This window comes from Strix uralensis, chromosome 5 (genome assembly GCF_047716275.1).
Source record: "Strix uralensis isolate ZFMK-TIS-50842 chromosome 5, bStrUra1, whole genome shotgun sequence".
In the NCBI taxonomy this organism is placed as follows: Eukaryota; Metazoa; Chordata; class Aves; order Strigiformes; family Strigidae; genus Strix; species Strix uralensis.
Window position 1 is genome coordinate 7090002 of NC_133976.1, and position 26202 is coordinate 7116203.

At 36.1% G+C, this 26202-nt stretch overlaps 1 protein-coding gene across 7 annotated transcripts in view; it reads right to left on the reverse strand.

The window, feature by feature from the left end:
- UPF2 (UPF2 regulator of nonsense mediated mRNA decay) overlaps window positions 1-26202 on the reverse strand; it is a 65844-nt gene that overhangs the window by 14465 nt on the left and 25177 nt on the right. For 6 of the 7 annotated variants that reach the window (XM_074869759.1, XM_074869756.1, XM_074869758.1 and 3 more), the window contains 11 exons: window positions 22476-22584; window positions 21117-21230; window positions 20129-20245; window positions 14326-14511; window positions 13587-13790; window positions 12683-12958; window positions 10771-10954; window positions 6912-7051; window positions 4922-5026; window positions 3903-4001; window positions 3019-3186 (listed from right to left, as the gene is read on the reverse strand). In XM_074869759.1, the coding sequence (XP_074725860.1) occupies window positions 3019-3186; window positions 3903-4001; window positions 4922-5026; window positions 6912-7051; window positions 10771-10954; window positions 12683-12958; window positions 13587-13790; window positions 14326-14511; window positions 20129-20245; window positions 21117-21230; window positions 22476-22584 (1702 nt within the window). Of the gene's footprint in view, window positions 1-3018; window positions 3187-3902; window positions 4002-4921; window positions 5027-5047; window positions 6142-6911; window positions 7052-10770; window positions 10955-12682; window positions 12959-13586; window positions 13791-14325; window positions 14512-20128; window positions 20246-21116; window positions 21231-22475; window positions 22585-26202 lie in introns of those variants that run through there. The other variant, XM_074869760.1, reaches the window with a different exon arrangement.

A 26202-nucleotide genomic window follows, 5' to 3' on the forward strand; every position in this document is an offset into this window, starting at 1 on the left:
TTTTCAGACAGGATGCTTAAAGCAGAAAAAAGAAAACTGAAATACAGAAGGGTGCAAAGGAAAGAAATGGATACAAAAACCAACAGACTGGTAATTAACAAAATATCACTGAGTCACTATCTCAAGGCAATCAGACAGTTGCCATCTGAAATCAAATCACCGATGACAATTACTGAAGGATATGATTACTGAGCAAATGAAACATTTCCGATTTGCAAATCGTGAAGAGGTATATCAAAAAACCTCTTATAAAATCTGTGAGATGGGGACAGAACATAAGGACTTCACTTGGAAGATGGCAAACTGAAGAAAGAAAAAAATGATCATTCAGAACACTAGATTACAGATTTCACAAAAACATCACTGAGAAAGAACGTCACATTCAAAGAGAGACTTGACCATTCCACGGATATTACTGTTCTTTTATGGTACCTTGCTAAAAATCTTTCAAACAAGAAGAAATCTTTTTTCCTAGGTATTAACCAAATTTCTTGACACTAGGTGACTTTCTTTTTACTGTCTAAATCTCACCTTAGTTCACACCTACCTGGCATAAAACTTACCAGTTTCAAAAACATCAAATGGTATTAGAGAGACTGCAGCTCTGATCCATTATGATGGCAATATTTCTTTATTTCCCCTTGCTCTCACGGCTTGTGGATAAATCATGATGCAGTCTAATTTCCAATAACCGTATTCAGTTCTACTGCTACTAGTTTTGTAAGTTTTGTCATACAACTTCTTTGCTACAGCTGATGGGTGAAAAAACCCAGCCATCTATTGCAAGACACTGGTCTACCCAATATCCTTGCTATTGCCCCTTTTTGTAAATCACAGTGTGACAAAAAAGGATAAAATATGGTGTCCTTGTTACTATCAGCCTGCAATGACTATTAATTCAAGTTGAATGCTGCTGGTAAATAGCAGCTAGTTGTTCTAGTGTTGCTTCAAAAAACTAGTTGTCAATGCTGCACCAAAATCTGGCTGAATACTGTCACGTGAACTGAGTATTTAGTGACTGGACCTCAACAAACAAATACTAACCTCCAGAAGGAAGCACAGCTTGTTCCATTTTCATCAAGTAAGTACATTCTTACAGCAAAGATTTCTGGTTTCAGCAGCACCATCGACAAAGAACCCATGAGACCAAACCAACTGCTAACATGGCAAGTGATTAGGTTGATGTCCTAGTGAAGTGGTGATGCTTATCACTCCAGTGACTGTGCAGATAAGAAGTTACTTACAGCCTTCCAGGTTGTCTGCAAACTCCTTTTGACTGTTTTTAAAAAGCTGAAAGTTTACAGCTATAACTTAACAGTAGAGTATGCATCCATCACTTCAAAACTCTGCACATTCTGGTCACACAGATTTAAAATCAACTACTGTAAGAAGGAATAATTATTTTCTTTTCAACTCCACCTCTTCTTTCCTGCTTATTTTTCTATTAAAACTGACTACCAGACATTTTTTTTCTCTGAACACAGAACTATGGACAAAGAAGCCTTTCACTGACTCAAGAACTGAAGTAGTCTATAAAGCAACTGTTTTCTACATTTCTAGAAACACGGAGAGGAGTTTTGGCAGGAAGAGCCTACACCCAAAACCAAATATTGGAGGAGGAGCAGGGAAAACTCCTGAACAAGTTCTGCTTTCTTTTTAGGCTGCATGTTGGCAATATTTTCCCCTCACACAGAATATGAAGAGCCTAAAATTCTTGGTAACTACAGATACTCCCAGTAAATTATCCTGAAAAAGCTAAACACCTTTTTTGGGTCTCAGCCCAATGACAACAGTTAAAATTCCCCACTCAAAACTACTGTAGAACTTTGTATAGAACATTCAAGTTCCAGGAAAACCGAATAACCAAACAAATGTAGTAAGGAAATCAGTTAATCATTACTACTAAATACAAGCATGTATGTGCCCCCTCCAATGGGGATCGCTACTCACATTTTCAAAGCACTTTGCACAGCACCCACTCACTAGTTCAAGTGTTTTATGAGAAGAGACCTTCTCACTTTCTACATGGATTTTTGAAGTGTCTTTCATATAAAGGAAGAGAAAGACTCTACTTCCAGTTTATATACTCAACTGTTACACTACTGTCACAATTCAGGTAACAAAAGTCAAAGCAAAGCAGTGACATGGATCTAAACATCAGAAAGGTACAGATGCATGGAATGAAACAATGCCTTGGTTTTGCTCTCCATATAAACTCAGAGTCATTAATTTTTTACCATCAATTTACACAACCAAAATGAAAATGTTTCTTTAAAAGACCTAAACCATGACAAGGAATGCATGTGGAATGTGTTAGGTATTGATTTGTACACTATGCATTTGCCGACCTCGGAAAATTCAAACATACACTGGAGAAAAGAGCCAAGACAAACACATAGCTTTGCTGCATGAAGCAAGGGGCTTATTTGTTTTATCAACACGATTTCCATTTACGTCTCTCCAAGAGATTCACTCAGTGCAATCTGGAATAGTTTCCTAAAAATGTCTTCAGAGATAATGACTTTTTTGCAAGTTGAACAAATTTAGCCAAGCGGCAGTTACTTAGGAAATGGAATTTAGCAAATGCCACATATCTTCATTGAAAGCTGAAAGTGTTTTCAGAGAAATCTGTAAAATCTTCAAGATTCTGGAATATTCCTTTTTTCTTCTCCTTTCAACATCCAGTGGCAGTCCACCAACCACATCCATTCATCTTCCACAACTATATTTAAAATATATGTAAGACATAACACTGTCCTACTAGTGTAATCATCAAATGCAATTAGTAATGGTATAATTTAACCACAGAAATTTTCTACATGATTTCTGTTAACAACCAAGAATTCCAAGAAACCACACACAGTATTTGCTGTTTATCAAAACTGTCGTCTGTGTTCCATGCTGACAAAAAGATGAAGAAATAAAAATTTCTATGACTTCAAACGTCAGTGTGACTTTCAAAAAAGGGGAAAGACTTTATTTACTTAAACAGTACCTATACCTTACGTAAACTCCTACCTGCTGTTTGTTGCCTTTGCGTGTTAACATGACAAATGGCATTGTGTCTCCAGACTCTGACTCTCCGTCTCCACCTCCAAGTGGGGGACCCTTCTTGATCTGACTTTTGAGATGTAGAGGAATAGCAACATCCAACTGATGTACTTTAACAGATTCACCGCTCCGTTGCTATTAAAAAAAAAAAAAGTAGTAAATTCTATAAATGATCAGATGCTAAAAACGTCGAGTCTGGCAACACTCGTATTTTCACGAATGAGAAAAGGCTTAACCTTCCAAGAAAACAATGTAATATATAAATATATTAGGCTTCATTAGATTTTCCTTTGGTTTCCTTGCTTGTGAAGAAGAAAGTTACAGGGACAGAATACTTCAAATTTTAAAGGCATTTTGGATAACAACCTTTTAAGGAAAGAAATCTAGAGACTTGATTAGACACACTTGAGGATGAACACTCTACATTCAAGATTTTTTGGTAGCATCTTATTAATGCATTCCTCATACAGGGCTTGCTATTGTCAGTACTTGGTGGGAGGAAAGGACTTAAAGGTTATGTAAATTTAAATGCAGCTACATTTTAAACATATTAAAACCTAGGCTTAGATAGTCTAGGATATAGTCAGAAGCATTGCATAGTATCTGATGCAGTTATTCATCCAGTAAAATATATGTCAGCATGTCATATATTCACTGGGAAAACAATATAGCTATTTCATTAAGTTACTTATCCAAAGATGTCAATTGCGGAGAAGCAGCTACAACTAAGGAAAAAAATCCACGTTCTTTAGTATGGTAAACTAAGCATTAATCACTTGCTTACTGAAAAGAAATAACCAGGTACAGTTAGCTGTACAGCAAATTACATTAAGAAAAATAAATATTTATACCTGAAGATTCTCCAGCATCATTTTATCCAGTGCCTGAATGAAGTCCTCATCTTCTGCACAAGGGACATGCTTAAGTCCCCCTCCTTTAATCATTACTTCCTATTGCAATGGGAAAAAACTTTCTATTACATTACTTTCAGAAATATGATTATTCAGTCTAGAAATAAGTGGGAAAATATCCTTATCGCTTACACATCATAATCAAAAGCTTTAACAAAAAAAAAAAAAGTATCGCTGAAGAAAAGTTTTTGGCCTGAATTATTTTCTTGAAGAAATATTTTCTGATGTTTACTGCATCAATTATTATGAAGACTGGCCACTCATAGTATTCTGACATCGCAGCATACGCTTACAGATGCATATGTACACAGTCTAGATACAGCAACAATACAAAAAAGTCCGTATCCCTACCACACCTAATTTAACTAATTTTTCCATTAAGTCCATAAAGTTAGATGGTCTTTTCAAGACAAACACAATCCTTCAGTATTTGGAAAGTACAACATGCCAAAAACGTTTAAAGTCAGTACCCCAACACATTGTTCTGTAGTGATCATTACTTTCCTCACTATGTAACCGCAATCCAGGCTCAGCTGAACGGGTTCTTTTGCTACAGATCTTATAGTCTGCCAATCCCAAATTCGTAGTTTAGGAATTCTGCACTTCCTGGTTTGTCATCTTTTCAGTTTTAAGATCTAGTGGAGTGTAACTAGTTTACCTTGTTGTATCATATCAGTTTGCTACCATTGCTGGCATTGCAAAAACCATCATTTACGCAATCTTTTCCAGTCTAGCTACCTGTGAAAGTGTAAAGTCCTGTGAAAGCATGTTGTAGTAAAGTTGACAGCATAAATATTTTCAGAAGGTAATAAAGCTCTCAAATATATTTGAAAGAATAGCAGGGAGTGTTCCTGGTATGTCTTCCCAGATATATTATGAGCAGCATTGACAAAAAACATTCAGTAAAGAAAACCAAAGATGCAAAAGTCAATTCACTTATCTAAAGCTACAATACATACTGTATTCTCCTCATCGGTTTCATTTTCCTTATTGGAGTCTGTAAGATAATCTGTGTTTTCTTCCTCCTCCTCTTCACCTTCTTCTTCCTCATTGTCAGACCCCTCCTGAAATATTCAACAAATGACTTCTGACTATTTTAAAATAAAGACCGCTTGCATCTGATTTCTCAAACACATTTTCTACACCTTTCTTACCCTCTCCCCATCCAAACCTGTTTCATTCAGTTCAGGCTTAGTAAATCTGTTTCACAGAATCACAGAACCATCTCAGCTGGAAAGGACCTTGAAGATCATCTAGTCCAACTGTTAACCTAGCACTGACAGTTCCCAACTACACCATATCTCTAAGTGCTATGTCGACCCTGATTCTTATGTTTTGTATTTAATGTTTCAGTCTGAACTCACTCTGCTTTATCTGACATTTTCACAAAAGTACAGCAGAAAACTAGGAGTAGTGGCTGATACACCAGATGGTTGTGCTGCCACTCAGAGGGAACTCAACAAGCCAGAGGAATGGATTGACAAGAACTCAGAAAGTTCAAGGAAGGGAAATGAAAGTCCAGCACCTGAGGAGCAATAACCCCCTTCACTAGTACAGGCTGCCCATCTGGAAAGCAGCTCAGCAGAGAAGGACCTGGGGTCCTGGTGGACAACAAACTGAGCAAGGACCAGCAATGCAGCCTTGCCAAGGCAGCTGACTGCATCCTGGGCTGCACCAGGGAAAAGTGTTGTCGACAGGTCAAAGGAGGTGATCCTTCCTGCCTGCTCAGCACAGGCAAGACACATCTGCAGTGCTGTGCCCAGCTCTGGGTTCGCCAGTCCAAGACACATATGGACATACTGGGGTGAGTCCAGCAACAGGCGATGAAGATAAAGGGACTGGAGCACCTGTCACAGGAGAGGCCGAGAGAGCTGGTTTGATTAGTCTGGGGAACAGAAGGTTCAGGGTGTGGGAATGTCTTCTCAATGTGTGTAATGCCTGAAGGGAAGGAGCATGGAAGAGGGAGTCAGACTCTTCTCAGTGGTGTCCAGTGACAGACCCAGAGGCCATGGACACAAGTTGAAAAATTTCATTTAAACATAAGATAAAAAACCTTCTTTACCGTGATGGTGTTTAAACACTGGAACATATTACCCAGAAAGGTTGTGGAGACTCCATCTTTGGAGATATTCAAAACTTGATGCAAAACACTGCCTCAGGTAACCTGCTGTAGGTGACCCTGCTTTGAGCAAGAGACAAGATGACCTCCAGAGGTCCCTTCCCCACTCCCCAACAGTTTATGACTCTAATATTATTCATTTGTGGGTAAAAGTACAAACCCAGCCAAACTTCAGGAACTTTAATGCTGAGAAGCACAGACTGAAAGAAAACTTACCAGTAAACCAAAGCAAGCACAAGGAGAAAAAGTGTTTCTTATTTCCTTGATGAACTCACTTTCTCATAACACTACCATTACCATGTCAACTTTGCTGTGTCATAGTGACAAGTTAGAATTTCTATGTACACATCTTTTTTATTGGCTCCACCATTTCTGATTCAAAATATTATTGGCACAGTAAACAAGGAAGGTTATGCTCCATAAATCTTTTATTTATTCATATTATACAGGCATATTCAGAACACCTGTTATTTTTCCTACACGACTGCTTTGACATCTAGTCAATACATTTGCTTCTACAACAGACAAAGAAAATTATATAAAAGTGTTTTCATGCCAAAAAACTGAAGGCATCTTTTTGTTGAGAAGCAGCATATACCCTGAGCAAAGCTGTCAGGTTCAAGTTTCTGCCATAATTTCCCTGGAATACACCTCAGACACTCTGTATTCAGTTTTCCATATATACAAACCTGGGATGGAAATATCCTCAGAGTACTGACTGGGTTGTGCATACCCACATTTCACCTGCTAACTCTGTGACATAGAAGGGCTTCAGAAAGTAATGAATAATCAATATTTTTATGCAAGGCAAGGTAAATGATTATGTTCACCTCTTCTTCTGGCTCATTTACTTCACTTTCATTTCCAGATTGTTCCTCTGTCTCTGCTCCACCTTCCTCCTCCTCTTCATCTTCTTCTAGATTCTCTCCTTCTGTAATGGAATCTTTGGAATCTTTGTCATACATAATTCCTGAAATTTGGAAAAAGAGAAGGAATTACAACAAGGAACTAGAACAGAATTAGAACATCAGGACACATATAATCACCAAAAGGCCACTGTTACTGAACACTAAAACTTCCAATGGGTCATAATATTCAACTTCTGAATGAAACATTTTCTATATGGTTACCTTACTCATAAAGGGTAAAAATCTCCCTGCCAGAAAAGGAGGAAAACATTATGGAGAATGTTTAAAATCTCCCACAGAACAGCAATCGAGAAGCTGCATTGTGCCAACTGCTTCAAAATATCCTCAAACTAAACGTGCAACCTTACTGACAGGTGCACTGAAATACAAGCACTAAATTACAGATGCGCTACAAAACCAGCAGAACCCAGAAGACATCAATCCCCTGCAGTCTTAGTTCCAGTACTTCACACTACTGTCAATTAACAGTTTTGAAACAACTATTTTCTCAGCCTGTAATAAGCCTTTCTGACTCTTTTCTAATGCTCCAAGGCTGCACTTGAACCTATGAGGCTGTAGGTGCCTATATGAAGTCTTCAGGAAATCAGAGTCTCTTCCAAAAGTATTATCTAGTGTGCTCATCTCACCTGTAAATAGGACTGACAGTTCTTCTGCTGTGTTTTAGTTCATCTTACAGCTTTCCTTACTGACCTGCTTGTCACCTCTATCCCTCACAACATTTTAGTTTACTCTGTGTGTAAGTTATCAAGTGTAGCTCCCTAAACCTCTGCTTTCTTGCAGTAAGGTATCCTTCCATGTAATACCCTTACCTATACCATTCCCACAGCAGTGAAAAGTAAGTTTTAGCTTCTGTCAGTGCTTCAAAGTCCAACTTAGTCTTAGATATAGATTTCCATCAGAATAGTTTTCAGAGAAAATATTTAAGAATTAAGCATGGTTCTGATTCAGGAAAAAAATTAAGATCTGTTTTTAGAGAACAGCTATTGCAAAAATTAAGTCATCCAATGCAAAAAAGAACAAACTTCCAGCACACACTATTGTTCTCATACATTCTTTTAATTTTTTTCATTAATTTACAAAGCAACTTAATTCTTCAGACGACTGTGCTTTGAGCTAGCAGAAAGCAATGCTGTCGCCAGCCTTCTGCAACATAGCAGATCTAAGCTAGCCATTTTTCAACGCTTTTACTAAGGAGTCAACACAGTTACTATGCAGTTAGTCATTCATATTTTGACATTATACCAACCACACTTAGGGTTGGCTGTTAGTGTAGTTTTTTGGACAGCAAATGAACATGTCAGTTCTGTGCTCGTGGCACTCCTTGTTTGTTTTCTGCCACATGCAAAGAACAAATGCAGCAGTACACAATTCTTAAGGAGAAGTCTAGATTCTGAATATACAAGTGGTTTGGGGCATACCAGATTTTTTTTTTTTTCCCCTCCACCTCCAGATGCCTTTAAGAGATGCAATAAGCAGACACACACAATCAGGTCTCTACAAAAATCTGACCAAGATCCTAAAGTTGATCTTTGTGAGGAATTGAATATTTAGAGCCATGTTTAAATTAGACAAAACTCAGAAATAAAATGAAGGGTATATATGACTGCATGGTAGTTATTGAGGATTTCAGTTCTGTGTGAACACACGCGCACAAACACTTCCTCCTTCATATTCCAGAGGTTTCAAAGCATCTTTTTCCCCCTATTGGCAAATACTATGCTCTTCAAAATATGTGCTGCTCTGTAATTATGCAAGAGTTGAATCACGCTATATTCTCACTGGTACAGAAATCACCAGAGCGGCCCAGGAACCAACAGTCAGTCCCCAATGCAAGGGCTGCAGGAAACAAGCCACCCCACTGTCCTGCCTAGAATTACACTTCAGACTCACAAACAGCAAAGCACATCATGGTCTTTAGCACAATACCTTCTCAGCGTTATTGTCCATGGGGTGAGGAACTATAGGGACAAATTAATCAAGAACTGCAATTTTTCTAGAGCTTTTGCTCTAGTAAAAATAAAAGACTCCTTTCCTTCAGACATGCTTGCACCTATCATGCATATAGCCTTCAAAGATCAGAAAGGCAGGTGACAGCCTTCCTGAGTCCACCTTCAAACAGTCCTAATAGGAGAACCAGGAACTATCCCACCACCCTATGCTGATGTTTACTAGCAAGTAAATAATATCAGTATCAAGAAAAGCAACACACTTGGGCAGGGGAAAAATGACACAATGCCCTTACAGTAAAGGCTGTACTGTTGATGGGCTTTGCATGTGCCAGAACAAACACAATAAAATATTCTCCAACCCTTGCTTGCAGTGACCACCTATCTCCCCCTTAACCACACCAAATCCAACTGCTGTAGTGGTGGTGATTCAGAGAACAGAAGTTCTTATGATTTGCAAGTGTTGAATATCTTTCAAAAGAATATTACAGTTTATGTAAGTAGCTGTAAATTACTTCTTGGTTATAATTTTGAGAGCATTAAAGCTAGTAATTTAGATCATACCATAAGGAAATTTTTATCTGCATTTTGGTTACTACACAGGTAGTTTTAAGGCACATCAACTAAACGAATATTAAAAAAAAAAAATTCCTCCTAAAACAGAAGTTGCAACGTTTTACCTGGTAATTACACACACTCATCCTACTGGATTAAAGGATTATTCTTAAAAACTAAATTTGTCTAACTAGATTAAGTGCTATTAAGGCTCTAATTAACACTTTAAGTGTAAAATTTGCATATAAAAGCTTTTCATAAACAAGTTTGTCTTCAAATAAAAATGGAAGATTAGAAAACAACTCTAATGAGAAACGAGCACAGTAGTACCCAATAATTAGTAAGACCAGAAGGCTTAAAAGTTAATATGATGATAGTAGTTTCAGATATACACTAATCAGTATTTTGTCAATTGAGCTGTGCTGCAAGCCCAACATTTGTCTCCTGAAATTAACTGGATTTTTAACACAGCAAGATTTATAAAGATAGATCACTGTAACCTTAGCAGTAACTACAAGCTAGCACACAACCTAGCCAATGGATGAATTTTTAAGAAGAAAAAAATCATTTAATAATCCAATCAAACCTCTAATTCATGGAAAGGAAATCATCCTCTGGCCTCTACTGAAATGTAAAGCCCATTCAAAATTATTCCAAAGGAAGTGTAAGGCTCAAAGTACCTGACAGCATTTTAAAAGCAAAACATGTTCTCTCTTTTATTGTAGTCTTACACTAATGCTTACTTTGACAGCAACTTTAGTCAAATCCAGAACTGGGGAAAGAACAGAGCTGGAAGCAACCAACCTACCAAAATGACCAAGCTGGTTTCCATCAGTGCTTACCAACCAACAGGCTGAAGTAATTGAGTGTATACTCCTTGCTTTTTGCAGTAGAGCGTGCTTCCTAAGTTTTTCTGATTAAATTCATAGTTGTCTTTCTCATCATTTGCACCACACTACTTCATATACTAAAAAAAATATATATATATACACACATACACTCCCCCTCTCCAAATACTACTATATTAATAGTATTCATATTGACTTTTTTTTAAACACTCAATCCCTTTAGAGTTATGGAGATTCTATATGATCTCTATGGAGATCAAAAAATGCAAAGAAGTTACAAATTCTATCTTAAGAATAAAAAGATCATATCAGGAGAATAACAATAGTTACCCATCATCATCATACAAAACATAATTTTAAGAAATACAGCAATTGCCAAAACCACTTCATTTCCCTTGCACATTTTCTTACCTAGTTTTATTAAGAATTCTCGTTCCAAATCTTGCACCTGTCTGATAGCTTCTTCCAGAGAATTGCAGAGCTTTATCTTTGGTCTCAGCAGTTCCAGTGTATCACTGATCATATAGTCTATGTCTATAGGAAATGGGTGGTCTTTTGTCCAAACATCCAGACTTTTTTTCCACCAAACATAACGCTACAATACAAAATAGTCAAATAAATTATATGAACACTTGCACTTACAAGCTATTTAACGTACAAAGTTTGTAATGCCTAGCCATGCTTGTACAGGAGAAAATGCAAAAATATATCACTACTCTCCTATTTCATGCAACTATTCGATATTTTTATATCACTAAACATTGTTTGATAACATTGGATATCACAAACATGAAGAACATGCCCCTTTCATCATAATGACTGTTAGAAGTATGAAGACTGAGCAAAAAAGCACTGAAAAGAAAGGGTAGATTCTTTCTGAGATAAGCACTTAACAATCCGCCAGCTTTCAGTTCTTTCCTCCAAGTATTTTAAAGAAAATTAATTCCCCCACAGGCATATTATAGGGAGAAGGGGGGGAACATCACAAAAAGTTTTAAAACTGCAGCTAGGTAGCATGAAGTGACTTATCCAATTTGCTTTATAACAAATTAACACATATCCCTTACAATAAAATTGTAAAAAATAAATGCTGATAAGTGAACCCAACAGTAGAATCTGAGAACAAAGTTGATGCAAAAATTGCACCCGAAAATTAAGTATCAGAACCTTTACTTAAAAGGTGACATGGTCAAAAGGAATGCTTGATGAAATTATAAGGTGTAACAAAAATATTATGACTTCTTCACTGACAAGTTTATAATGGGTTTAAGAATAGAACTGTATCGTACATCAAAACACCATTTTACATCTCATATACAGACAAAGGATACACATCCTGAAGGTCTGAAATACGTCACTGTCACCTTAATTTTTGTTATTTAATATCCTTGTATTAGTATAATTTAGAGAGAGAAGTAGAAAAAGAAATTAAGTACAAAGAGGTTTAACATGAACTCCATGTTCCCCATTTTCTGAGGAACCCATGCCAGTGTTTACACACTCCCATTACAGAATCTTTTCCCCTGTTACATGTATTGAGTTGGAACTTTCCCTGCTGCAACTTGTGACCATTACTTCTCATCCTTTCACCATGCATGCCTGAGAAGTATCTGATGACTTCTGTACACACACTGTTAGCTGAGGACAGCAACCTAATTAGCATTCTCTTCTCTGAGCTGAGCAAACCCACAATCTGAGGACTGAGAGCCTCCTGATCATTTTGGTGACGCTCCACTGGACTCAGTTTGCTGACGTCTATCCTCTCATCTACAAGGGAGCTCTGAACTGGAAACAGTGCTCCAGATGTGGCCTCACAGGTCAAACAGAAGGGAAGGGTAAAAAAAAAAAAAAATTCACTTTCCTCAATCCACTGGCTAGACCCTTTGCTAGTGTATGTTGTATGCTGTTGGCCTTCATCACCCTAATGGTGCAGAACTTAAAGGTCATGTTCACACAGCCCAGGAGTCCCAGCTCTACTCCTGCCAAGCTGCTGACACTGTTGCATGGAACTATTACAGCCTAACTGGAAGACTTGATACTTATTTTTGTGGGAATTCACAAGACTTGTCAGTTCATTTTTCCACTTGCTGAGACCCCCTGAAGGATGGAACTTAAGCCCTTCAGTGAATCAACTGCTACCCCAGTGTTCTGCAAGTTTGTTGGAACAGTAACATCTACGTGTAACAGAACATACACGTCACCTTAAAATAAAACTTATCAGAGAGGATTTGAAAAATTATGGTGCTATAGAAATTGTAACAGACTGACTTACATTAGCTCATTAAAGAAATTACAGAACTATATAAAATTTAGTTTAGAATACCTGAAAATATACAAGGAAGCAATCAAGTTTTCGTTTGCTGGATCCTCTGTCAAAATACTGCCCACAGGTATCAAGGATAGTACAAACTAGTCTGATTCTGAAGAGATGCTCTGGAGGGTCCAGTGGACTAGGACTACCGTCAGGGTTCACACCAAATGATGTAAAAGAATACAGAGTTCGAAATATTACAGCTGATTCCACCATTCGATAATTGTAAAGCTCCCCCAAAAACTTGGCACTGCTGATCCGCCGTTGGTTAAACTTTGGCTGGTTAACCTGTGTCAAAAAAAAAAAGAACAAAAAATTCACTTTATCATGCAGACACAATAGAATCTTTGTAAAAGGTTTGTTGTTTGGGTTTGTTTTTTTTTAAAAAAAACAGTATGAAGAAGTTGATAGAACTTGTTATAATAAGATGGTTATTTATGGCTACATACAAAATTAAACATTAAAAAGTAGTTATGAAAGCTGGTCAACCAGTAGTTATTAGAAAGTTCAAATACATTCAGTATACACTCTGTCTTAAATCTATGACGATTTTTTCATTGTCCAGAGGATTCCTGTAATTATAAAATCTATCAAAATATGGACTAGTCTCCGAAGTTACTTGAAGTTACATGAATCCAAATACACTGTGAAAGAATAAACTGTATACCCTTAAGGGGTGCAAAACAACTGTCCTAGTAACCTTTGCAGCTTGTTGGATTTTGGGTTTGTTTTTTTTGGGGTGGGAGTGTTGTTTTTTTAATTTAAATAAACCTACATAAAGCAAACAACCAAGATAGAAAAGTCATCAGGCAAAAATCCAGAATCCAAGGATTCCTTTCTTTAAGCAAGATTATTTTACTGTTTTCTTTTCAACATAAGTAGATGAGTATAGATTGATAAGAATGCTGGATTTTACCTCCATTCCTAGACGAATATCCTCTAGCACTCCATCCACAACATGAATTCCGACATCTTCCTGGTAAAGGACCAAACCTGCTAAGAGGTTGGCTACACAATGAATACTATTATATTTCACATTCCAGATGTTGATCATACAGCATATAACATAGTCTTTTACTTCTGCATCCTGCCAAGGCAGCTTGCGCATCTGTCTCAGGACCTAAACCAAATTTTAAGACAAGCTTAATATTTGAGCAGGCAAAATATCAAGACACTTGCTGTGATCTCCTGTCTCTCAGCGTTGGGATGAAATCCCTGTAAGCAACCTCATTCTCTTTTTCTAGCATCCTCCAGATCTGCAGTAGCTACTATGGAAAACTTCACATATGTAACCCAACTGCTGTTCTCTAGGTACTAATCGAGCTGTCCAAATCTGTTCCATAATTTCCTTGCTCTTACAGTCTGTATTTAACTGTAGTCTTTTGTCTCTTATTCTGAACACAAGATACTCAGCACAAGGGTTCTCATTTCATTCTCTATTTGTTCAGCACTTAATGCTGTGGAGAATGCAGGTCCATGACTGGAACTTCTATGCATTACAATAAAATAAATGAAACTATCTTAACAATCAGGGATATAAAAATGATCTCCCTTCCTTGGAATTAAAAAAAAATTATAACCCTTCCAAAACCCTTCAAAAGTTAGTATACATCACTTCCAGTAAAATCTGCATTAACGATTTCAAAAGGATTTACCTTCTCTGTGGTGACCTTGGAAAGATCCTTGTAAAGAAGCTTACGAATATATTCCTGCAGAGGAGGACGTTTTTTCTTCACAGTTTTTTCAGCTGGAGGGGGATTACAGTAGTAATAGGCATTTTCTACCATGGTAACATAGCGTGCATCAAGATGCATTGCTTGTTTTTTCCTCATCATTTGTTCCTGGAAATAAATGCAAATGATCAGTTGAAGATGTTGACATACCACTTTTTCATGCCAAAGGCTTTTACAGTTAGGTTTGGGATAAAGGATATATGAAAGGTTGCAGAAAAGTAAGTTAAAAGCTTGGGTAGAAAAAAGAAAGGACAAAGCATATATATGGTTCTGTGTTGCTATTTCCAAGGCCATTTTTCTTCACAATCCCTATTTTTATAATGGTTCACCCGTGGCAAAAAAGGTTTCAGAAAAGTATTTAAAGTTTAACTTGAAGCTTAAATGTTACTGTTTAGATAAATGGTTAATAAGGTTATTAGACACTCTCTTCAAAACATGATTTTATTTAACTAAAGTAGCTGAAATACTGATGTCTTGACACAAGCATAGTGAATCATCAGAAGAGTGGCAATTCACTTTTTACATCAGTATGCAACTCCAGAGAGTTTATGTTGATGGTTTCACATGAATTTTCAATGGTTTAGGTAATGGCATTTTCCTTACTCCATGCTCCATTGTTGCTGTTTACCCAAGCAGAATAGACTGCAAGAAAAACAGTACCTACCATAAAATAGTATTTCAGGAAAAATCAGAGAACTTAAAGGTTACTACACCAACACCAATTACTGTGCTTAATTGTCAGGATTGTCCTAATTTTCCTCATGGAAAACACTCTTTTTTCCATACTTCATTTTGTATATGTACTTTAAGATTTATTTTGTGGGTTTTAAAAGTTTCTTGTATCTAAAAATTCTGTACAAGAACTAAAGTAGCAGTTCTAAGCTGCTGATTTTTACAGTTAAAGATAAGGATGAGCTTAATTCCATTATAAAATATTTTTATATGCATATGTGTATTTTTATGTATATATGTAATTCTATAAGTTGCATTAATTTTTTATGTACCTCATATGATCCTATATATTCTAAACCACTCTAAGGTGGTTCAACAGAAAAAGAAACTGCACTGGTTTAGACTATCATTTAGTAGAGGTTGACTACACAGTAATTAACAGCATCACACAGATAAACAAAACTAACCTGTAAGTACTGTTTTATCACTGCACACAAATGTTAGTATATACATTCATGGTGTCCAGTAAACTAATGAAAAGAGTTTAAAGTTTATTGATCGTTGGTGAACATACTCAAACAGGTCCTCAACCTTGAGTTTCAGCTGCTAATTCAGTAAGGAAGAGTAGTTTTGTGTAAACCCAACAAAATCACATAATCTTCCTCCTAGACCATAGGTATGTATTGCCAGCAAGGTCTCAATCTGACACCAACCCTAAGGAGTTTCATTTTTAACCTTTTCCATGACACAAATGGCCTCCCCTTTGATTCCCTAAATGCGACTGTTCTTTTCCAAATAGGAAATTTCTGTCAAGTAGTAGCAAGTTTACCCACAGGTGCTTAACAGATGCACAGCACTTTTAACAACTGAGTACATGAATTGTTTTATGTAGGGAAAAACCACTTACAGTAGAAAGCTCCAAAAGCTTACCATGTCATATGTTAATATTACCTTTGTAAATTTTTCACCTTTTCTAGATGTATTGGGAGAAAATACTCTTTGCTGCCCTAATGACATTTATCATGTTTTACTATAAACTGAAAAATGAAGTGGGGCAAAGTAAAACATAAAGAAAATGGCAGAAGGGCTTGCAAATAACATTTAAAGAAACCAAAACCTACATAATTTTTACATTTTCTTGTTAAAACAAGTTGCACATTATACTGTAAATAATAGGTTATAATTAAAGTGTTTCTTCCCAGAAGAGACAATAGGCACTACCCCAAGTCTCAAAATCACTGTAATATGTAAATCACAAGTATGTATTCTAACTTCAAGTGGATGGTATTAGTCTTAATCTCTACTTAAAAAGTCATCACCATTTTAAGCAACTGCATGTGTTTCAATCCTTTTTCATTTAAGGCATCAAGTTAGATGGACAGGAAGGAAAGAGAAACCATTGCAATACACTGCCTACAATAACAAAAACCTTGACCCATTCCAGAAGAAAAAAAATAAACTAGAGACCTGTAGTCTAAAGCACTTACAGCTAATTAACTTCTTTAAGTCTTCATTTTACTAGGCTAAAATGAAGAACTACAAAGGTAAAGCATGACATTTGAAGATTAGGTTTCTGGTTTTCCTTTGATAAAGAGAACACGAACAACATTAAAATGTCCAAGTTACAACAGTAAAAGGGTTTGGTTCTTTTTTTCTTGGTGAGTTACAAAACCTCTTTGCACATAACATATATTGCAGATGCATTTCAAAAGAAAATCTGGTGAGAATTAGCAGGTGCTCCTCTGGTTAGCAGTTGTGTGCCCCACAAAACCCGATAACACCAATTTGCATTACAAGAAATAGAATTTTTGCAAAGCCGCACCAAAAAAAAAAAAAAAAAAGAAAAAAGAAAAAAGAGAGAAGTCACCAAGTAAAACCTAAGCAGCAGGAAAAGTCCAATTTAGAAAAGCATTTCAGCGTGACTGATATTGAAATTATCAGACTGTATTAAGATACTGAAACTGTTCAGGTCCTCCTTCCCTTTACTACCTACACTGCTCTGCCCTGCTACCTGTTCCAACAGTTCAAAAATCAAAATTTTACATTTCTTGGAAGTTATAGTGTTACAACAGTCTCATTCTAATTACAATTACTTTGTCACAGCCTCTGTCTATACAAACAACATTCTCACACAGTTTCAACTCCATCTATAAAAGGAGTCACCCTGAGAAATGAGCCACCGTTTAGCTTAAGTTCTATATAATTACAAGTGGTCTTGCCCTAAAGCTTAAAAAGACAATTTGACACGATTGTCTAATTTATAGGATTAAAAATGCATTAGGAGGCTTTTAATACCAAAACTTCCAATATTCTTTTAACATGACAACAGTCTAACACAAGAATTTGACATTTTAACATGATTACATTACAAAAACATAGATCAAGATAATGCTGATCTTCCTTCCAAATCACCAATTCAAATAATCCATTTACCAGCAGACCAATCCTAAAGCCAAGTTAGTTTTATATTGATATTTTAAATTACATAAAGGACATTGAACTTGAAAGACTTGCCAAGAAGAATGATTAACAGAAACATTGTCCTGATAAAAGAAGATCTTTAAATAATTTGCAAAACATGACAGTAGTTCTACAAAACCCGAACGTGATCATTAAATGTCTCTCTGGAGTAAGTCACTAAGTGCTGCTAACTTTGTGGCACTCTGTCAGAGTACTTTAGCACTTAATAATTATTTTTCCCTTAATTACTTTTAAAGTCTATTCTTAACTATGACTTTCTCCCACACCAGGACAAAGCAATGTTGTTTTTAATAGGAGACATACAGCCTGTTTGGCATCTTACCACATAATATATCATCAGCAGTAAAGATTAAGACCGATAATTATTTAGAAGATCATCAGGCCTTAATTATAGCCATAAGAATCATTGATAACATCAGCTTTACATTTACTTCGATTTTTATCACAAGATCCTAATTAGCTTGCTTTGGGAGAAATCTTTTCTACAGTTCATACTAACTGGTACCGTAAGAGTATGATCCAATTTGTACAATATTATTTAAATCAAAATTAATCTCTATCGTTTCTATAGGGCAACATTAGAAGATGCAGCTATTAAGATGGTTGTAGAATATAAGTCTATTTAGCCTATTTTACTTTTTAATCGATAGATATTCCACATTATTTGCTGTCTCTATCTTCTCCTGGTTCCTCAATTACCAAAGAATAGACTATTTATCTGAAATCTTCTGTGTCTTTAAGCCTCAGTTATTGAAAGACTGTTTGTGGTTTGTCTTACACTTCATAGTTAAGTCATATTTAGCATTCATCCAGCAGATTTCAGCAATACAGCTAACAATCAGCATTTCTGTAGTGCATAAGACGGAAAGCAGTCAGTTACAAAAAGCAGCTCTGGTAAAGGTACTTAATTTTTCCTGATTTCTAAACTTTTTATTAACTACATAAAAATGGTAGCAATGAGTAAAGTGTCTTTTACAGATAATGGAACAGTGTTTTCAGGGGAAAAATACTTGATTATGGAAAGGAAGATATTTAACAATAAAACACATCAGCTAGCAAACCTTTAGAAAATTGAGACATTCAAACCTTTCAAGACACAAAGTACACTACAACAAAAAGCATGAGCCAAGAACTTGCAGTTAATTTGTCCATCTCTTCCCTCTTGTGACTACACCACCACAACAAATGCTATGACATTCAAAGAGGTTCAGAAAGAAAGAGCATTTTGTGAAAAAGAAATTGTACAACAATATATCCAAGCACGCAACAACTGCTTCTCCATTAACTCTAGAGCATAAGAAGGGAGGGTATAGAGGCAAGAGAAAGACCTGTCAAGTGTAAGTCTGTGCTTTGATAAGAAAGGAGATAAACACAGTAGAGACAGTGATATTTCACAGCTTAAGAGCTGTGTCCCAAGAAACACATTCCACTTAAACCAGAAGGGCAAACTATGTCCACTTTCTCCCCCAAACACAGAGACTACTTTACTACAGATACACATCTGTATTCTTCCTTCTAATACAACAACATGGTCTATTAGTTGGTCTGTATCTGCTTACTCTGCTTTTAATTTAATGCTAGTATCTATCTTTGAAGGACTTCTTCAACCAAGACTCAGTCTCTTGTCCTGGACAAAGAGGTTTAGGATTTTCTCTCAAGACAGTAAACATATCATTCAGGGCTCAAATTCATACACTAAAAGACCCAAAGCTAATCCTTGTTATCTTTGCCAATACTTATCTAGGACTTAGGGATACCGATTCTACTCTTACCTTAATTACCAATCTCTATTTCCAAAACCCCTTCCTCTAGGGTCTTCATAATCTTTTTCTTCAAATTTAGAACCCCAGATCATTATGCAGGGCACAGAAACCACCTCTTTCATAACTGTCTTCACCTCCAGTTGAAATATCATCTCTGGTCCCATTCATGACAATTTTTCCCTTCAAATAGTATCTCAGGCATGTGCGGGTACAGCAACTATATTCTTTCAACCTCATCCTCTGGTTTTGCCCTATCTCTCTATTGTTTGTAGTTCAAAAGCAATAGCTTTTTGCTTCAGATATTTAGTTCTTTATTTACACGTTCTTTTAAGTCATGAACAGATTTACAGATCAACTGGAGTTCTCCAGAATACTTTCAGAAAGCTATTCTCACAGGAGGTGCAATCTCAGAGCTGAGACAACACTGGACAGGCTATAAATAACAAGATGATACAAGTCCACAGATCTACAAACAAAGGCTGACAGTGCCAAGGCAGCCTCCGACTTGAATATATGTAACACCAGTCCACCTCAACCTCATTCTACAATGAGGAGGCAAGATTTCAGGAAAACTGATTCATTGTCCTCCCATATTCATCTCTGTTTTTATTAAAGAATCAAGAACTTGATCCTCCCTGAGCACTCGATAAAAACTTAATGAAAGTTTTCACTTACTAGTGCTTGAACATTGTATGTTAGTCACAATTATCGTTATGGTCAGACCACATGACAAAGCCAGAAAATAAAAAGTCGTAATTGGTTTCATTCAGTGCACGACACCCTCCCCCATAAAACAAATTTTCTCTTACCAGAAGAACACTGGTTCTTAAGTGAGATTCTGGTGATCTAAAGAGGAATCTTCCACAGGTTTCCAGCAGAGTACATGCCATTTCAATATGGTGATGAGAAAAGTCTGACAGAAGCATCTGGTATACATTTATATAGAAGCACAGCATGTTAAACATCCCTTTCAACTGCAGAAAACAGTAAGTTCTATCTACCAGACTTTACACTACTGTGGTATTCCACATTCTTAAGACAAAAATGCAAATTGATTTCACTGATCAGACATTAACAAAATTAAAAACATTAATCTCATTAAGAAAGTACTGTAAGAACAGTCTAGACCCCAAATTCAGGCTCCAGAAACATGAAAAACAGGATGCTTCCTAAACCTAGCATAAAAAGACTACAATATTAAAGCAAACATTATAATCTCTCCCATACCCCTTCCAACTCAATATTACCTTCTTTAAAATTCCTGCTGCTAGACTGGAAAGCCACCAAATAATACTGCACAAGGACACAATAACCTCAGAGCACATCTAATTTAACTTTACTGTTTAAGTTAAACAATAACTAAAAATTAAGAGCTTTGCATGTCACAGTATTTTATAGATGAGAGAAAAATGATGGGTATAATTTTTTAATAATTCAGCTTACTGTTATTTGCTGTGTAAAAATATTAATTGAAATGAACACAAAGTTTTGCAGTGTATAGCAAATGAATAAGTAGCAATGTGTACCATCACTTTACAAAGAAAACTATTAGCAATTTGGTTATGTCCGAAGGTGGAAGTTTATTTTAATATATATCTACCATTAGAAAAATTAAAACATTCCAACTTCTACAACAGCTATAGAAGTCTCCTTCTACACAGCAGCAACAGACATCAGGGTTTAAAACTTCATATGCAATAAATTAGTGGATAACATCAGCAATAGATACATGAAGGGGAATAGGATGGGGATACATTATCAGCATACACAGCAGTACAGGACTATCACAACACTAACCTTTAAACAGTGGAGAGTATCATTTTTGGAGAACATCTTAAATTTGGTAAGCTCACCAATAAATCTCACAGTTTTATTCTTTGTTTCAATGTTGATCTGGTCCTTTTTTCTTACCTAAAAAAAAAAAAGGATTCGATTTTAGGCACTCAGAAATACCTACCTCTTATAAATTACTTTGACCCAAATCGTGAGTAATAAGCCTGGGAATTCAGCAGTGTTTGATATTTGTTTGGTTCCTTATTCTCTACCTTCACCTATCACTGGGTTTCCTAAAAGTCTCTCTACAACCTTGTTTCTTCAGAAGCTTTAGAATTTCTGTCCCCATCCCCGCAAAACCCACAAAAAAACCTAAGTCCCCTAGCATACGTACAGTTATAGGCACACATCAACCTGGGCACCCCCACTTTGCCACAGTGAAGTAGGGTTAGAATACTTAACCTATAATTTTTAGAATCAATATTCTATACTGACCAAAAAAAACCCCTATATTTTTAGAATCAATAGGTAGTCTCTATATGAATAGGACCACTTTTATAGTCCCTAAGGAAAACATTGACAACTTTTTCAAGTCAGGTTTAATAAAGTGCAGACTTTTTTGATTCTTTCTTCTTTTAAAATTACTGACATCCAGCATAATTTTAGTAACAAAGTACAAGTTTATACCTGTCTAAACATATAAAATTGTATTTCTCCCCAACAGAAATAGCTGATTCTGAGAACAAAGTTAACTTCAGATAGTTAAGAGTTACTTAAGTCTGAGCAATTCATACACATTTTTAATGTCAATATTAGGAAAAAATTGACATCTGCATCATAAAACTCAAAAACCAGTGAAGGAATCATCACTGTGCACCATAACCAATTTGATTACAAAACTTAGAACAAAGTGAAAGAAACAACACTGAAAAATACATTTGTGAGGAACAGAAAATTTTGGTTGATGAAAATTGTAAAAAAATAATTTGAATTAAGCACTACACTACAATAGTAACCACTGTATTACAACAGTAACCTTGTAGTGGGGAACATGTTGTTAGAGTAAGTCAGTTCTCATTTTAAATACAAGTTATTACTTTATAGAAAACACAGTTGAAGCACAATTTCTAATTTTTGCAACTTATTGTAACTGTTGTACAGTTAATTTTAATATATATGCAGACATATATGGTAAATTTAAAAAAATTATTTTTAAATGCACAGATTAGTATTCTAGAACAAATCTGCTCAGATGACAGAAAAATATCCACTGAATTTAAGAATTAGCATCTACATAATATCAAATGTTATTTTATTCCCCAAAGAATGACTAATATCAGAGTGGTTAATTTGAATGCCAAAAACTAAATCAGCAAAACATACATGAAATCTGAAATCCCCTTTCAGCATGGAACAAAGATCCTCTGCTACATCAGACATACAGGGATGCAATGTGGCAACCAGTCTTGCATAAAAGGGTAGCAAATCCAACCTGCAAACAAAGGAGATAATAGACAACTATTTTATAGACAAAAATGTATTTATGTCTACAAGTATGGGTACCATTTTACTTGTGAAATTAATGAATGCGTATATAATGACAGAACTATGTACATGCAATTTTACAGGCTTACACTTCAGATTGCAATATCATTTAAAAGTAGCAATACAAGAAGGTATACTACCACATCCTACTGGAATCCTTCACAGTTAATTTCCTTTCAAAACTACTGCCTTAGGTGAAATGCCAAACGCCATCTTAACTATGGAATTTGACCTTTAAGAAATTACCAGATATTAAAAAAATTCAGATCCCTCTCAATACACAAAATGAAAAATTCTTACAGACAACTCCATTTGTTATTGCAATTTTGTTTTGGTTTTGAGTAGCAGCAGACATAACCAGGAAGGTAAGAACATCTTTATTTTTAAGGCAACGAACATCTAAATGAATGTAACAGTTATTACATAAAACAAAGCTCAGAAGATGTGATATGGCAACCCTTTTCCCCAAAACTTAGTTAAGTACTCTCACAAACGGTAATATTTCAAAATTTTCTTTAGAACTTCCCTTATTTTCTTTTCTCTTTCCTTGATTACATGGCCTTCATACCCATTTCACAGTATCATATGTTTCGTAGTATCATAGGGAATTTTGGAGGGCCGTTTGTGTTTTCCTTAATTTGTACTTTGTTTCTTTCTGTCAAAGACTATCTGGTTGTAAAAATGGGATAAATGCCCTTAAACCTCGTTTGTGGCATCATGTAAGAGGACACAGAGTATAACACAGCTGGTTCATGTAAATGTGCATGTATCATTTTTAAATGCAGATAAACCAACTGCACTCTGAGGTCTCATAATATCATTTAACAAACTGAAGAAAGTATTTCTAGTTTATTTTCAGAATGTAAGTTAATGCTGTAAACAGATGAACTGTAGAACAAGCCTAATGTTTTAAGTGGAGATAAACATCTTAAATTTTCATGCTTCAAGTGACAAATTGCCTGTAAGGGAAAAAAGGATCTTGAGTTTATACTTTATGAAGGATTAAGGTTTTCCCTACTGCTTGGGGGGCGGGGGGCAGGGAAGAAAAGAAAAGCCCAAAAGATTCTGCTGGGAAAAAAAAAAAAAAAATAAAATCTAAAAGCACAGTCAATACATAAAGATTGCCCTGGCACAAGTAAAACTGGAAAAGCATCGAGACAACCCCCCCCCCAAAAAAGCACACAAGACTGCCTTCCCTCTCCTTTCTACTCCTATGTTACTACAGCACATTTCCAAGATCTTTAATATCCACTCACAGAAAGAGGGATAATTACTACAACTGTGGATTAGAAGCATCAGAATATACTACCTGAAAGAGGCACAGCTAAGCAGCCTCCTGATAACACATAAAGCTCCTGGTGAAACATTGTAGGTATCCTGGTTACCTATTTAACAGTTTTTATTCTCTCTTGTTAATCAATAACTGAAGCAGTATTTACATTTTTCAAGCTTGTTGGAACACACAGTCAAGGATGACTAGCTACAGCAAATTACTATGGTGTTATTAAGCATTTAGCCATTAACTCTCAGAGAAGTGCAAGTCTTATTACTTCACACACACATACAAAAGCTAAACTGAAAAAGGACTTTGGCTGAATTGAGGGGTTCTATTCTAATTGAAGAGATTTCTACATGGCATCTCTTTTAAGACAAATAGCAGGAAGCTTTATTCTGGTCTGAACAAGTACCTGCCTGCTGAGAGCTAATAATTTCATCTCTGTAAACCGAACATACCTGGGGGAAAATTAAAGTCTTGGAGCACTTTGTTGTTGTTCCCTCACAGAACAACACAAAGGATTTCTTCATGTGGAAGTATACTAAGACTAGGTATTTATAAATAGGTGAAATATTATAAGGAAAAGCCTTGGGTCAATTACTACGAAATTGGCAGAGATAGAATCCGTTCCCTCTCTCACGGGGAGACAAAAATTAGTGCCCAGAAGCGGCGACACTGTAGTATCAGTGGCACCACCTACTGGTACCTCCATTAAAGCTAATTAACTGTGGTTTTTGTCTGTCTTTCTCCAAAAGCACTTATTTTTCTTGAGAAGGGGGGCAGAAATTACCTAAAAGAAACCACAAAACCCACAGTATTGCTTTCTCTTCCTGCTCTTCTACATTATGAAGGGTTAAGTCAGTTCCTCTCTGAAGCCTGTGTTAAGTACCCTCTATACAAACTACCATAGCCACTACTTCTGACCATTGGCATTCTGACCACCTACCTCAGACTGAAATCTAATCAACTCTGGATCTCTGGATCACATGGACTGCACTTCAGTGAAATATCTAAGAGCACATTTTTTTTGTAGAATTTCAAATATTAGTGTATTAAAAAAAGAAACTTTGCTTAAAGCCCTAATTGCAATCTCTCTAGAATGGGCGCAACCAGAATTTTATACCCAGAAAGAGTGAAAGGAGCGATTTTATACATTTATTAACTGGGATTCTACCAAAAAGACAGCTTGAAGAAGGAAGCAACAGAGCAAGAACTCCTGCCACACAAGCATAATCATAATCCAGGTAAATGCAGTGTATTCACTGGGCCTGAACAGGTACAAACTGCTGCCCACACTGCTCAGTGGGAAGAGAATGATGCTGTGGAACTGGCATGTTATCAGGTAAGCACTTTTTGCTTTTGTTTCTTAGCTGTGGCATAAACTCCTTCTCTCAGACACATGCCTCAACTTTGTCGTCGAATGAGACAGGCCACTGAAACACTGCTAAGTCATGTTCAAGTGAACAAAAAGGACCTTGCTACTGAGGATTCTCAGGATAGAGCTGAATGAATGTAGGTATACAGGAGGTTTACAATTTAGGAGTGAAAATGCTCAGAACTATTTAACACTCAAGAAGCAGCTAACTTCTGAATTAAGAACAACCAATGATAAAGCTAAAAATTTCCCTATGGTGAACAACGAATCTCTTGCTTTGTAAGCTTGCAACTTCATAGTTGGGAATGGCAAGAACATCGGAAGCCACAACAGCCCCTATTTACTGTTTTCTTGTCTACGTGTTTCACTTGTCTAGAACTGTTTAGAATTTAAGGCCTAAAAAGAGATTTTAAATTTCTCATACTGAAGTTGAAAAAAACCAACAGAATTGCAGTATGCATTTAAACATAAATAATTATGTGCATCTGTGCAAGAAAATAATTCAGCTAGATAGCAAAGAATTACACATGAATGCCCTGAAGCTGTGAGCAGTATGGGTTAAATCACTGTACTGTCACTTTAGTACAAACTATATAGTCCTGAATTAGAAGGCTAATATTTAGTTTTAAATCAATCCTCCAACGCAAATCTGAAAGCCACTTGTATACTAGCATTGAAAAAAATCTTTTTAAAAGGCTTTCTGTTCTGTTGGGTTGGAGGTTCAAATGGCAGCTGAAGATGTAAATGCGATCCATTCATAAGTATTCAACAGAGCAGTGCAGTGATGTATTCCAACACTAATCTACGGTTGAGAAAAAAACAACATCCTTTTTTGTCAAATTAAGTTGTCTGTCTTGAAGAATCCTTCATTTGTCCCAATCTATCCAACCCTAGTGGGAGCAAAAAAGCTCCCT